The following is a 15,702-nucleotide window of genomic DNA, read 5'->3' as shown; positions in this document are numbered from 1 at the left end:
GACGGGGAATTATATGGGGGCCCAGGACGCATGGGGCATTATATGGTGGCCAGCCTGCATGGGGCATTATATGGGGACCTAGTCTGCATGGAGCATTATATGGGGGCCTGCATGGGGCATTATATGCGGGCCAGTATTCTGCATGGAGCATTATATGGGGGCCAGAATTCTGTATGGAGCATTATATGGGGGCCAGTGTTCTGTATGGAGGATTATATGGGGGCCAGTGTTCTGTATGGAGGATTATATGGGGGCCAGTATTCTGTATGGAGCATTAAAAGGGGACCAGTATTATGTATGGAGCGTTATATGGGGGTCAGTATTCTGCATAAAGCATTTTATGGGGGCCAATATCCTGTATGGAGCATTATATGGGGTCCATTATTCTCTATGGAGCATTATATGGAGTTCATTAATCTGTATGGAGCAATATATGAGGCCCATAATACTTTATGGAGGTCTTTGTGGTGCCCATAATACTGTATGGAGGACTATATTGTCCGGTCTGCACTGTGCGCTGCGAGGATTCGCCGGTTTCTGAGCTATTGTAGAATTTACAATAGATATCGCTCATGTAATGTAAGAAGTGAAATCTTCGGCATTGTACTATATCTATATTTCTCTGCGGTATCTGTGCATCATGAATCGTTGTGTGTTAAAGGGGCCCACTGACACTCTTTCGTCCAGGGTCCACAAAAACCTGGAGCTGGCCCTGGTCTTTCTAACAGACATATCTGCTCTGAGCTTCTCCTTCCATCAATTTCTGAAACAAAATTAGCTATTGGCAGCCATTATCAGTTATATTTCTTCTTATGAGCTACTTACTTTTCTGTCATCTGGTCACTTTCCCACAGATATATCCCAGAATATGCCATAAATGTCTGATCAAAAGAGATCCCACTGCTGTGACCCGCAGGTAAGAGGTGGTCGCACGCGTGTGGCTCTCTAAGTTCATGTGTATCATGTGCGCAATGATTTTTGCGTAATACTCACCAAATCAACCTCTCTACTTCTTGTTGGGAAAGACATGTCCCTGATCTTGAGATAGATGCTGATTTCAATAGTTGGACTTGCTTCTATCAGACATTTATGCCATATCCTATGGATATGTCATAAGTGTACCAGATGGAAATACTCCTTTTAGTTTTCATTTGTTCACTCTGGTAGCGATAAATGTGATTAAAGCATCTAGTTGCAGGATGAAGAGTGACAACTTGGACTGTAAAAAATAAGTTGCATGTGTGGCAGTCTGATTCTATAGGTGTTGAGTTCTCCTTCAATGGAAGTCTTCAGAGGCTGGACAGACATCTGTCTGAGATGGTTTAGTGAATCCTGCATTGAGTGGGGTTGGACACGATGATCCTGGAGGTCCACTCCAACTCTAACATTCTATGATTCTATAGTCTCACTCCCGAAGGCTGTAAAAAAACAATCTGCAGCAAAATCCAAGCTGACAAAGAACGTTGTGGATATTGTGAAAATAAAAGGTCACTCACATCAGTGTATACATTCGTCGAGTGCTTTCCAATGTTTTTATCTGATAGCACTTGGACCAATGTTATTTAATCTAATCGGGCAGTGCTGATGCACCATTCACAGAATGGAGAAGATGGAGAAATTTTGCTCTCTATCTCCTACTCACAGTGGGCTCCGATTTTCGCATCTGAGAGAATCAATCACACTATGCTGAAACTCTGATCACACTCTGATAGTATGATCAGCCCGATTTTCTCGGATGAGAGAATCTACCCACGTCTGACTAGCCTAAAGCGGATTCACTGCACATTTCATCCTCTGCATTAGAAATCCACAGCACTTGGCAATTTACACGGCAGATTTTTTCTGCAGCAAGTGCATGAGATTTGGTGCAGTCATTCATACCGTAATTCTGCTATAGTAATATGCTGCACACACATTCCGTGGGACATACTTTTCATTTAATTTGCAGTTTTTACTAATGCATCTACAGTCATGGCCAAAAGTTTTGAGAATGACACCAAAATTATATTTTCACATGATCTGCTGGCCTCTGGTTTTTATTAGTGTTTGTCTGATGTTTATATCACATACAGAAATATAATTGCAATCATATTATGAGTACCAATAGGTTATATTGACAGTTAGAATGAGTTAATGCAGCAATTCAATATTTGCAGTGTTGCCCCTTCTTCTTCAAGACCTCTGTAATTCTCCCTGGCATGCTCTCAATCAACTTTTGGACAAAATCCTGACTGTTAGCAGTCCATTCTTGCATAATCAATGCTTGCATTTTGCCAGAATTTGTTGGTTTTTGTTTGTCCACCCGTCTCTTGATGATTGACCACAAGTTCTCAATGGGATTAAGATCTGGGAAGTTTCCAGGCCATGGACCCAAAATCTCTATGTTTTGTTCCATGAGCCATTTTGTTATCACCTTTGCTTTATGGCAAGGTGCTCCATCATGCTGGAAAAGGCATTTTTGGGCGCCAAACTGCTCTTGGACGGTTGGGAGAAGTTGCTCTTGGAGGACATTCTGGTACCATTCTTTATTCATGGCTGTGTTTTTAGGCAAGACTGTGAGTGAGCCGATTCCCTTGGCTGAGAAGCAACCCCACACATGAATGGTTTCAGGATGCTTTACAGTTGGCATGAGACAAGACTGGTGGTAGCGCTCACCTCTTCTTCTCCGAATAAGCTGTTTTCCAGATGTCTCAAACAATCGAAAAGGGGATTCATCAGAGAAAATGACTTTGCCCCAGTCCTCAGCAGTCCACTCCCTGTACCTTTTGCAGAATATCAGTCGGTCCCTGATGTTTTTTCTGGAGAGAAGTGGCTTCTTTGCTGCCCTCCTTGAAACCAGCCCTTGCTCAAAGAGTCTCCGCCTCACAGTGCGTGCAGAAGCACTCACACCAGCCTGCTGCCATTCCTGAGCAAGCTCGGCACTGCTGGTAGTCCGATCCCGCAGCTGAAACAGTTTTAAGATACGGTCCTGGCGCTTGCTGGTCTTTCTTGGGCGCCCTGGAGCTTTTTTGACAACAATGGAAGCTCTCTCCTTGAAGTTCTTGATAATGCGATAGATTGTTGACTGAGGTGTAATCTTTGTAGCTGCGATACTCTTCCTTGTTAGGCCATTTTTGTGCAGTGCAATGATGGCTGCACGTGTTTCTTTAGAGATAACCATGGTTAACTGAAGAGAAACAATGATACCAAGAACCAGCCTCCTTTTAAAGTGTCCAGTGATGTCATTCTTACTTAATCATGACTGATTGATCGCCAGCCCTGTCCTCATCAACACCCACACCTGTGTTAATGGATCAATCACTAAAACGATGTTAGCTGCTCCTTTTAAGGCAGGACTGCAATGATGTTGAAATGTGTTTTGGGGGTTAAAGTTCACTTTCTGGGCAAATATTGACTTTGCAAGTACAGTAATTGCTGTTAAGCTGATCACTCTTTGACATTCAGAAGTATATGCAAATTTCCATTACAAAAAATGAAGCAGTAAACTTTGGAAAAATTACTATTTGTCTCATTCTCAATACTTTTGGCCATGACTGTACTGTATCTTACTTATATTACATATATGAATTAAAAAAAAAACTTGTATTTTGTAGTTCTGACTGTGCACATTTTATATTTGTATTTATATCAGCATGAAAGTTTATTGGTCTGGTTATTGAACAACTAGGACACAAAATCCTGCACATAATTTATCAACTACAACAAAGTAGCTTACATTGCAATATTGTGCTTGGAGAAAAAAAGATTTCTTTATAAAATATGGTCAAACACTGACAGTTAAAGGGGTTTTTGCCACAAACAAAAGTACATTTTAATCAATAGATCTTGGAATAATAATAATTTCCACAATTGGATTTGTTTAAAAAAAAAATGTTCCTGTGCTGAGATAATCTTATAAATGTGCCCCTGCTGTGTACTGTGTAATGGCCGTGTCTGACCGTGCAGGTACATGGTCTGATCATACCACAGCTCCTGGGCAGGGGAGGAAGCAAAAGAGTATACAGACATTACAGCTCGGGATCACAGCTGATTATTTCTGTGAGATAAAACATTTCCCTGCCTGTTTTTAAACAATGTTTTACTTCAATGAAATAATCATTTGCGATCCCATACCATAGTGTCAGTATACTTTTTTTCTCCCCCCTTGCTCAGGAGATGTGGTATGATCAGACCATGTTCCTGCACGGTCAGACACAGCCATTATACAGTACACAGCAGGGGCACATTTATAAGATTATCTCAGCACAGGAACATTTTATTTAAACACATCCAATTGAATAAATTATTTTCATTCTAAGATTTATTGATTCAAATTTATTTTTATTTGAGAGAAAACTACTTTAAGTCATACATGACCTTACTGAAGTTAAAGGACATGACATATCAGCACGGTGTGGACAAAAGTCTGGACAGCATTTTTTTTCCCCATCAAACAACAATTAGGATAAGCCCACGGCCCCACTATCAGTATTTGGTCAGTATTCGGACAGTATTTTTTCTCAGGGGTGGGAGCCAAAACCAGGAGTGGCTGATAAAAGCAGAATTGGTGACTTGCTTCTATTATACCTTTTCTCTGATTGTTCCTCACTTGGTTTTGGCTCCCACTCCTGAGAAAAAATACTGACCAAATACTGATAGTGGGGCCATGGCCTAATGTGCACATTCCCTCACTATATGGACCAAATTTTGTTAACACATCTATTAATTAATTATTAAGTTAAAATATTTTAGCCATACCCATTGCAAACACGTCAAGATCAAGCATACAGCCAAGCAATCTCCAAAGAGTAGTAGTCTGGGTCATATGGAACAGCTCAGTGACCTTTGCACATGAACCTGTCATGTATGCCAGTTCATGACATTTTTGATCTGCTAGTTGTGCTACGTTCAGCTGTAAGTGCCATTATTGTGAAATGAAAACGTGTAGAAGTAACAACAGCTCAGCTATGAAGCAGTAGACCATGCAAACTCACAGAGCGGGACCTTGTCGAGTGCTGAAAGCACGTAGCTTGGAGCATGTTGGAAGTCTACCGTCTGCTGCATCACTCACTATCGAGGTCCAAATGTCTCTGGAAGTGACATCAGCGCGAGAACTGTGTGTTTGGAGCTTCAAGAAATAGATTTTCATGGCTGAGTAACCGCACAACCTTAATATCACCATGTGCAGGGGGCAAGTGTCAGGTGGAAATGTGAAAAGCACTGCGACACTAAACTTTGGAGCAGTCGAAATGTGTTCTACAGAACGATTAATTACATTTCACTATTTGGCAGTTTGATGGACATTCTGCTTTTGATGGATATCAAGAACAATATCTTTTGGAATGCATAGTGCCTACTGTACAATTTAGTGGAGGAAAGATAATGTTATGGGGCTGATATCAAGGGTTTGGACTAGACTCCTAAATGAAGGTGAAGGGTAATCTAAGATATTAAGCATGTAAAGACATTTTAGACCTTTCTTGTCTTATCAGCGCTGTGAAAAAAGCCATAACATCAACGCCATCCAACTCTTTTTGGGATAAAATGCCAATGTTTCTGCATATCACACTTTCCCATTCAACACCAGTGCCCAAGCCTAAAAATTATTTTTTGGATGACGGGCACAAACAAACTCCAAAATCTTGTGGCAAGCTTTTCCAGAAGCATCATTTATTTGCAGTAGAAATTTAGGAGGCGATTCATCAAGACCGGCGATACTCTCGCTGGTCTTGATGATGGAGAGTTTTGGAGTGGAAGCTCCTGATTCAATAAAAAGTGCTTCCCTCTCAATGAATCAGGATAGGTGCGTAATGGCGTGTACTGGAGTAAGAATTGTGGCATAGTAAACACCACAGCTCGTCATGAATTTGGCGAGCCCACTTTGTTGGAGCTGGGGCGAAAGTGGTGTGAAAACACCAAAAGTGGCTTTTTTTTTTTTAAACCTTGCATTTGCGCCAAAAAATTTAACTTTTCAACGCTTTTTTTTTGCCAGAAATCTAGCAAAAAAACTTTGATGAATCGCCCCTATGTTATGTCACATGAGTCCTGCGCCCAATCAGCGCTGGCATCACTGTCTCCCCATTTGGACGCATAAGTAATCAAGAGGAAGTGAGAGCTGCGGCTGGCCGCTCACTTCCTCATGATTACTAATACGTCCGGATGCGGAGACAGTGAAGTCACCGCTGATTGGGCGCCGGACTCATGTGACATAGCAGCCACACGTGAGCCCCGGGAAAACGCAAGTGCCGACACCGCTGGAATGGCGCTGGCACAGGAAGTCAGTATAAGTTTTTTCTATTTTCACAAGAGGGAAACATTGAGATGAAGAAGGGGTTGTCCTAGTAGTGGACAACACATTTAATGATAAAATAAAACTAACTGTAATTCTAAATACCAGAATAATAGATATTCATTATGTCACAGCATATTTATCCTGCATAATTATCAATGTGTCTGTGCATTAGACCTGCTGGGTATTGAGAACAGGTCATTATAAATGGAGGCATGCGATTGAACTCCTGTAGACAGAAACAGAGGTGCGAATACAGTACTTAGAAATCCTCCTACTCCATCTGGCGTTCTCCCTATACAGTAATAACAGCACAAGAAAATGATAGTAAATATGTTATGTGCGCCAAGTGCTACAATTTGCATAGGTAAGTAGCATATGTGAATTTACTACATTTTATGGCAAAGATAACTAGGGAAAATCTTCTGTAGTTTCCATCAGCCTGAACCCCTTTCCTCCCTTTCCTTATCTACAGTACATGTACTCATTTTTCACCAAAAAAAATTCTAATGTCAAACAGTAAATGGAAGGGAGAGGAGGGGGATGCAGCTGCAGATTGCTGGATCGAAAGCCGAGGAATGAATACAGTCACAGTTGGCACACCACTCTAGGAAGAAACTACAAACAAAGCAGTTGTCCATGTGTGACGGACTGCACAGCTCTTACATTCTTTTATGCCATAATTGTGTTAAATCACTGCACACAAATGAAAATGTAATCTTCCAACTGTGCCCTCCTCCCATCTCTGTTTTATTTCAGAAAATTACAACACCTGCCCCAGAGTAGAAAAAAGTAATTCTGATCACATTTTGGAATTTTGGAAAATGTATTTATACTTTTGTTTCTGTGGCGCTCCTGTGGGTCCAATCACCACAGAGGTACTGCATCTCAGCCAGAGGTGTAGTACCCCACTCTCGTTTAAGGAGGGAGCACTACCCAGGACCTACACCCACATCCAATACCACATCACTTCAGTAGGGAAGGGCGAGATTGCTCCTGAGGGAGAGCACAGTCCCTGTCCCTGTCTGGAGGAGGGAACTAGATAGAGGAGGTGGGTGGAGGAAGTCATTTAGGGGAGCACACAAGGAAGGACTGAAGGTAGAGGGGACCCCGTAGAGTGACAGTTAGTGACATGGGTCACATGACAGACAGTATAAACAGACAAGACAGAAAGAATTATGCAGCGTTAGGGAAGCGCTAGAACAACTAGACAGGGGATTAAGGTTATAACACACAAACCTTTTATTGTTTAATACGCTCTCTAACGCCGCAACGCGTTTCGATAGCAAAAGCTATCTTCCTCAGATAGATATACCTGAGGAAGATAGCTTTTGCTATCGAAACGCGTTGCGGCGTTAGAGAGCGTATTAAACAATAAAAGGTTTGTGTGTTATAACCTTAATCCCCTGTCTAGTTGTCCTAGCGCTTCCCTAATGCTGCATAATTCTTTCTGTCTTGATTGCTAATCTCCCCTGTGGAGAGCGGTGGAAGCTGCTCTGTTTACAACTAGTTCGCCACAGGACCTGCGGTGATGTCATTGTGGAATGCCCACTTCGGTCACACGGTCCCGGTCATGTGACCGCTGAAGCAGGAAGTAACTCCTCACAGCAGCCCCTGTTAAGCTGCGGTCATCATACAGACTCCAACCTGGAAGCGTTTTCCCTTGTTGTGCGGGGCTTCTTGGCAAAACAGGACCAGGTGAATGGACACAACATTCTCCCCCTTTCCCGCCCCCCAAACCTCAGGCTCCTCACCATTGGCGCTCCTACTGCTTTTGTTTTTCAGTATAAAAAGACAGGTAGAAACATCTAGAAGGGCCCAGTGAGTGAGGACCGTTGAGGAGTAGGGTCCAGCCAGAGTGAGGGCCCAGTCAAAGGGACCCAGTGAGTGAGGACCGTTGAGGAGTAGGGTCCAGACAGAGTGAGGGCCCATTCAGAGGGGCCCAGTAGGAAAGAGATTGAGAGGAGTGAGGGAGTCAGAGAAGGGCTCCAGAGGCAGAGAAAGGATCTTAGGGGCACGGGAAGTGCGGAGTCCACCCGTGCGCCCGAATTCACGCCCACCATAGTCGGGAAAGGGGATCAGGTCGCAGTAGGGGACCGGCCCCAGACTAGTGGAGGACTGCAAGACTCAGCTAGCAAACCGGAGGCTGCGGTATCTTTAAGTGCCGAAGCCAAAACCACACAGATTTGCTGAAAAGGTGGCCATAAAGGACCCAGGGGACAGAGAGGACGTCACCCGACAAGGCCCGCGGCCACTGGCTCGGGACACTGTGTGTGCGGCGCAGGGCAGGAGGGCGAGAGCCAGCACAGAGAGAGACGACCTGGGAAAGGTACACAAGAAGGGGGTTCCGATCAAGTACACCCAAGTTATCTGAGAGTTGGCTGGATCACTTCCCCAGAGGACCCAGGACTCGGTGGGCTGTTATAACCTGCTGGTAGTTGTAACCTGGAACATCATAAGAACTGTGAGTAAAAACTTGAAGACTGCACCCCGCTGTGTCCTTGACTTAATTGCTGCCTCACCTGCCTTGCACTACACCAACAACAAAGCTGCCTCTTTAACTGTCCTGGGGCCTAGCTCTACCCATGGAGAGCTGAACTCGCTCTGCTGCGTCACCAACGGCCCCAGTGGATCTGAACAGCAGCGGCGGCCACCTATAGCCGCATACCACGGGTGGCGTCACAAAACTTTATCCCCAAAACTTTATTTCCCTCTGTTATTGACCGCCCGGGGCCATGGACCGGGTCACGCCACCCTGACTATCCTAAAAGAACCGGCCGGCCCGGAGCCGAGTACTCCACGGCCCCAGGGGTCGTGTCATTTCCAACCCTATTAGGAAACCCATTTTCAAACAAGCCGTCTCTATGGACCAATGTCGAAAATAGGTATTATCTGCTGCCAGCATGACACCTCCAAAAAGCAAGTGCAAAAAAGACTGCATAAATTCAGGAAAATACACTATATATAATAATAGATACACAATCATATTTACACAAATAAACAGGCACATTATGATAAAAACACTTAAAATGTACACGTTTACTGCGCAGATATGACCCCGTTTTGCAGTTTAGCCATTGGACTCCACAAGGATAAGGGTAACACAAAGCGGGAACTACACAGTCAACAAAAATCATATAAAGAAAATACCTGCAAACACCATGCAAAGAATTTGAAAAGAATAAAAAGCAGAATCCTAAATAGATAAAGAGGAATTTATTATTTGTAGCAGCCAAGTACCACTGGGTGTTGTTCAGTGTGCATCAGGTTGGGGAATATAATTTACACTACATCGCTATTCCAAACATATATTCTTCACTGAACATTAATATTTTTATGACAATTGTCTATAAAACTTTATGATTATTCCAAGCTTCTATTAAAGGATTTGTCTGGATTTCAGAAAATAGTCAGACTGATTGATACTTGTGATTTGAGGCCCTCTGGTGGTAACTGTATAGTATAACATAGCAAGAATAAAAAATATAGTAAAATTACATATAAAAGAAAAAACATAATTTCAGCAATAACCATCATTACAAATCATAAAGAGGATCATCTGTACTTACAGGAGTGCTGCCATCTGAAAATGTATTCATGCTGATCGAGCTGCTCATCTTGTCTGAAGACATAGAGGATGGGGATGGGCTTCGTTTTTCCATACAGTTTGTAGTCAAGGAATCCTGACGCTGAAGGTAATGTCTCCATGCCCGCTGTATTCTAAATAGAATATATGTACATAAGTTAATATTTTATTATTATTAAATATGCTTAGGCATTACACCACCTGTCCACATGGCAAACACAAATAACTGTACATTTATAAGAAAATGCATAAGCAAGTGTTTTTATTTTCAGTAGAGCACTGACTTGATAAAGCAAGGGTTGCCCAGTAGTGGAGACACTCTATAAAGCATACAGCACCTTAAGTAAAAACAAAAAATTCAGGACCTGTAAAGTTTTTCCATTGAAGCCCTCTCCTGGTTTTTGTCTAAGTTATCATTATCTGCCATGTTACAGAAGTTACAAAAGTTTGATTTGCGGCTAATTTAATTGCCCTGAAAAGACATTTATAACATTCTGAACACCTTCTCTGACTGATACAAGATTCCGGATTGTGTGAAATAACGGCGGGTATTTTTTTGCAATTTGCACAAATCAAAAAAGTTTGAACCCACCATTTTCCAAAAATTTGACACAAAGAGAGACAGACTGCTTGAATCAGTGCTGATACTGCAAAAATAAAAGGAGTTTGTTAGAAAGTTCCCTCTACGGGCAGCTAGCTTGCAATTCCCTGGTTTGGAAATGGCAGGGTAAAGTTAAATACCAGATCATACTACTTAAAGAAGCTGTCTAAACCTCCTCTTTCTTCAGGACTGCATCACTTCCTGCTTGAAGGGGTGGTGCACTCCTGAAGATTGACAGGTCAGACTTGCAGCATGGTTGCAGTGACAGCTTTGCATCTGCCCCATCGGAGGAGCACCACCGATTCAGCTAGCTCCAGAACAGCTCTTGCAAGCTGTTTAGTAAACAGCTTGCAATCATGATCTTTACCTAGAAAACCGGCCAACTCTGATAGGGTGCTTTCACACTGCATTTTGTCACCCATTCATTGGTCCCATCGGGACTGACATCTGGACCCCCCCCCCACCCCGTATTTACCATACACTATAATGGTGCCAACAGATTGAACATGTGCTCTGTCCTGCATCATTTTCGGCCATGTACACATACTGGAGGCAGACACTCAGAAGTAGCAGACTGCATCTGGGTGTCCGCCTTCAGTAAAGATACACGCCCGAAAATGATGAACGACAGAGCACATGTTCACTCTGTCAGCACAATTATAGTTTAAGGCCCCATCGGCGCATACGCCCGAATCCCATTTTGCAAGGGCTTCGGCTGTAAGCCCCAATGGGGCCACCTAGCATGTGACAAAATGCAATGTGAAAGCCCCCATAGACTGCCAAGTTGGGTGATAAACTTGCCAAGTAGCAGGAAACTATAAAATAAAAAAAATCTCCATTTTTGAGAACTGAAAGGATATTTAATAAGAGGTAATTGTAAAGTTACTTGTTTTCAGAAGCATTTGCTATTTTAGCCATTTAAGAATTTGAGACAACCCCATTAACTAGACTTATAGTATATCAATCATGTAAGGAATGCAATGAATTTCTAAGGAGGTTAACAAATCCCTATTATTAAAAAATATACCTTTATTAATACTATTAAAAGAAAAAAGGACATAAACTTGGTAATTCCTATCACTTGTGGGGGGTTTCTACTGTTTCGGCACATCAAGGGCTCTCCAAATGTAATATGATGCCCACAGACCATTCCATCAAAGTCTATAGTCAAAAAAGGTCAGCCTTTCTTTCAGAGCTCGACAATGTGTCCAAACAGTAGATTTCTTCATCACATATGGGGTATCAGCGTACTAAGGGGAAATTGCACAACAAATTTTGGAGTCCATTTTCTACTGCTATTCTTGTGAAAATGAAACAATTTGGGGCTAAAACAACATTTTTGTGGGAAAAATCAATTGTTTTCATTTTCACAGTTCAATGTTGTAAAATTCTATTTTCTTGTGAAAATGAAACAGTTTGGGGCTAAAACAACATTTTTGTGGGAATATCAAATTTTTTCATTTTCACAGTTCAACATTGTAAAATTCTGTAAAGCACCTGGGGGTTCAGGGTGCTCACCACACATCTAGATAAATTCATTTAGGGGACTAGTTTCTAAAATGGTGTCACTTGTGGGGGGTTCCTCTGTTTAGGCACATTAGGGGCTCCCCAAACACAAAAAAGCGTCCGCTAAGATTCCAGACAATTTTGCTTTAAAAAATTGCTTCCTCCCTTCCGAGCCCTGTCGTGCGCCCAAACAGTAGTTTTCCACCACATATGGGGTATTGGCTTACTCGGGAGACAAATTTATCCTGTTACCCTTAGGAAATGTCATTTTTGTGGGAAAAATATGATTTTTTATTTTTAGCTAGCGGCTCAACATTATAAAATTCTGTGAAGCACCTGGGGGTTTAAGGTGCTTACCACACATATAGATAAACTCCTTGAGGGGTCTAGTTTACAAAGTGCAGTCATTTGTGGGGTGTTGCCACTGTTTAAGCACATCAGGGGCTATGCAAACTTCCGCTATCCCAGACAATTTTGCACTCTAAAGTTCAAATGGCGTGCCTTCCCTTCCAAGCCCTGCCTTGCACCCAAACAGTAGTTTTCCACCACATATGAGGCATCTGCGTTCTCAGGAGCACAACAAATTGCATGATGCATTTTCTCCTGTTACCCTAGTAAAAAATGCTACATTTTGTGGGAAAAAGTAACATTTTCATTTTTTCCTTCCACATTGCTTTAGTTACTGTGAGGCACGTGAAGGGTTAATACACTTCTTGGATGTGGTTTTGAGCAGTTTGAGGGGTGCAGTTTTTAGAATGGTGTCACTTTTGGGTATTTTCTGACATATAGGCCCCTATATGTGATGTGGTCCCTAAAATAATGGTTCTGTAAATTTGTTGGAAAAATTAGATATTGCTGATAAACTTTTAACCCTTCTAACTTCCTAACAAAAAAATTATGTTTCAAAAATTGTGCTGATGTAAAGTAGACATTAGGTCAATGTTATTTATTAACTATTTTGTGTGACATAACTCTCTGGTTTGAGGGCATAAAAATTCTAACTTTAAAAATTGTGAAACTTTCTAAATTTTTGCCATATTTCCGATATTTTTGCAAATAATTGCAAAAATATCAACCTAAATGTACCACTATCATGAAGTACAATGCCACGAAAAAACATTCTCTGAATCACTGGGATCTGTTGAAGCGTTCCAGAGTTATTACCTCAAAGTGACAGTGGTCAGAATTGAAAAAATTGGCCTGGTTAGGAAGGTGGAAACAGGGGTTAAATTCTATTGAGATGCCTTTCCAGAGCAGGGGGCTATAGGGAGAAAATGAGGTTTCATTTTCCATGCAGCAGCTCCTTTCCAGCCATTAGGGCAGTGAGGGGAGCAGTTACAGTCACCACTCACTATTCTGTGAGTGTACTTTATACATTCCACTGCACCTTCATTGACAGCCTGCTCTGTAGCATGTGTTTGCAGTGTGGATGTGCAAAGCAGACTGTCAATCAAAGTCTTGGAGAATGATTGCAGCTGATAGTGTGCAGTGACTAATCGGTTTGTGCACCGTCCAGAAAACTGGAAGCAAGTTGCTTCAGGGAAAATAAGCTGGCTACAGAGGACTTGAAGACTATTTATCTGCAGATTATCCCAATTGCTCAAAAAATGGAGATAAATATCTGTAAAAATCCCTGAGCTCTCCTGATTCTGCCACTCTTTTCCTTTTTGCACTGCATCGCTCCATTGAAGATATATTCTCATTTTTTCCTCTTGAAACGCAGTATGTGACATCTCTGCTTGCAGTTCAACTGGGCATTTCTTCAGAGGCTTCATGGCTTGGCAGCATCTGAGACTGCTAGACTGCCAAAAAATGATGGGCAGTGTCTGGGAGGAAGGAATGATAGTGCATGTCCTTAGAGAACACTTTGAAGAAACGATTAGTTGGACTACAAGCAGAGATTTCACGTACTGCGCTCCAAAAGCAACAAATGTGAATATGTATACAATATGATGAGAGAAAAATATGATGGAGAGAAAAATATGATGGAGAGAAAAATAGAAAAGTGTCAGAATCAGGGGAGCTCAGGAATTTTTAGAAGGTATTTAACACATCTTTTTTGAGCAAGAGACAGGTCCTCTTTAAAGTTAGGCGGTTTCCAGTTAATATTTCTACCTTTGCAGTTACATCTTTACTGTGAATGTAAAAGAGTGTAGACAAATTATAACGATTCTGGATTCTGCAATATTCCTTTCTATCATTGCTTGATAGATTTCAACAAATATATAGGTCCAGATTCATAGTTTGTATTTATTCTAAGTCACTTTTCTTTTTTGTCTTGTGGTATTTGTTGTTTTTAGCGCCAAAATTGCACAAGAAATTATTTTTAATCTATTTTACTTACATAGCACCATTAATTCCACAGCACTTTACAGACATTATCAGCACTGTCCCCATTGGGGCTCATAATCTAGATTTCCTGTTGGATGAAACCAGAGAAAACCTGCACAAACACAGGGAGAACACACAAAGTCCTTGCTGATGCCCTTGGTGGGATTTGAACCCAGGACCCCAGCGCTGCGAAGCAACAGTGCTAACCACTCAGCCACCGTGCTGCACAGGTTCATATATTTTGCACAACATTAAAAATTGTACTTCTTTATCTTTGTATTTTAATATATGCGAATTTGTGGAGAAAAAAAGTCACATGATCCATTAAAATGTTGTCCTTAAAACTTCTGTCATACAAAAAAAACACTCCATGGAAGGACTGGAATACATATGTGTACAAAGTTGCAAATATTGAATTGACAGCAAATATCTGGTTTACATAAACCATGCCTGTAGTGACAAAGAGAGGAAAAAAAAAGATGAAAAAGTAGAAAATAGACCTCAAAATAGGCCAAATTAAAGAAAAAATTTGTCGCAGGACAAAAAACAGCCTTAAAATAGGGATATCTAGTAAAAAAAATTGGGCAAATGCAATAATAAATAGGGCTTATAATTTCCAAAGAAACTGAATGAAATGACAATAATCAGGGCAGACATCAATCAGGCTGGCTTAGACATTTGTTCAGACCAATAAATGTAAAGTCTAATCAATAATCAATATGAAAAGAGAATGATTATTAACAGCATTTGTACATACAATTCATTATGTCCTTTAGGTGATGATTTCAGTACACAGAGCTCTAATTATCCAGTTATCAGAGAAGAGTATGTTTCTCTATGGGAAGCAAATAGGACCTTAGTGAGTGAACAGGAGGTATGAGACATAGAAAATGATGTTATTGTAGTGAGGACAGGTCACAGAGGGTACGACCCAGACCGGACCCATGCGGGAGGTGGGCCTACCGACAGCAGCTGATTTTCAGCTGAATGTGAGTCCAAGGATGAACATTCAGCTGACATGCATTGTGGCGCAGAGACCTGCTAGTCCCTGCACTGCAATTCACTCCATGGGCCAATCAGAGACCGGCAGCTGATGTTGTTGTGTAAGTCACTGGCGGCGCATCATGCACTGCCCGTCGCTTGCACACTGAAGTCAGATTCCAGCTTTTGCGTCAGCTACAGACAAGAACGTAGCGCTGTACTGGAACAGGACAGGTGAGAAGAATTGTTTAGTTTTTTTATGCATTAAAGAGCAGAGGCAGAATGGGGGACATATATACCAGGATGGGGGACATATATACCAGGATGGGAAACATATATACCAGGCTGGGGGGACATACAGTATATACCAGGATTGGCCCAGGAAGGGGGACATATATACCGGGATAGGCCTATGATGGGGTACATTAC

At 41.8% G+C, this 15,702-nt stretch overlaps 1 protein-coding gene across 1 annotated transcript in view; it reads right to left on the bottom strand.

Moving 5' to 3' along the window:
• SCHIP1 (schwannomin interacting protein 1) overlaps positions 1-15,702 on the bottom strand; it is a 771,081-nt gene that overhangs the window by 513,130 nt on the left and 242,249 nt on the right. The window contains exon 4 of the mRNA XM_073674798.1: positions 9,838-9,988. Coding sequence (XP_073530899.1) covers positions 9,838-9,988 — 151 coding nt within the window. The remainder of the gene's footprint in view (positions 1-9,837; positions 9,989-15,702) is intronic.

This window comes from Phyllobates terribilis, unplaced genomic scaffold (assembly GCF_046119375.1).
Source record: "Phyllobates terribilis strain yellow unplaced genomic scaffold, ASM4611937v1 Scaffold_3__8_contigs__length_932513732, whole genome shotgun sequence".
Taxonomy (NCBI): Eukaryota; Metazoa; Chordata; class Amphibia; order Anura; family Dendrobatidae; genus Phyllobates; species Phyllobates terribilis.
Note: the sequence above shows the minus strand (reverse complement) of the source record. Positions and strands in the feature narration are given on the sequence as shown.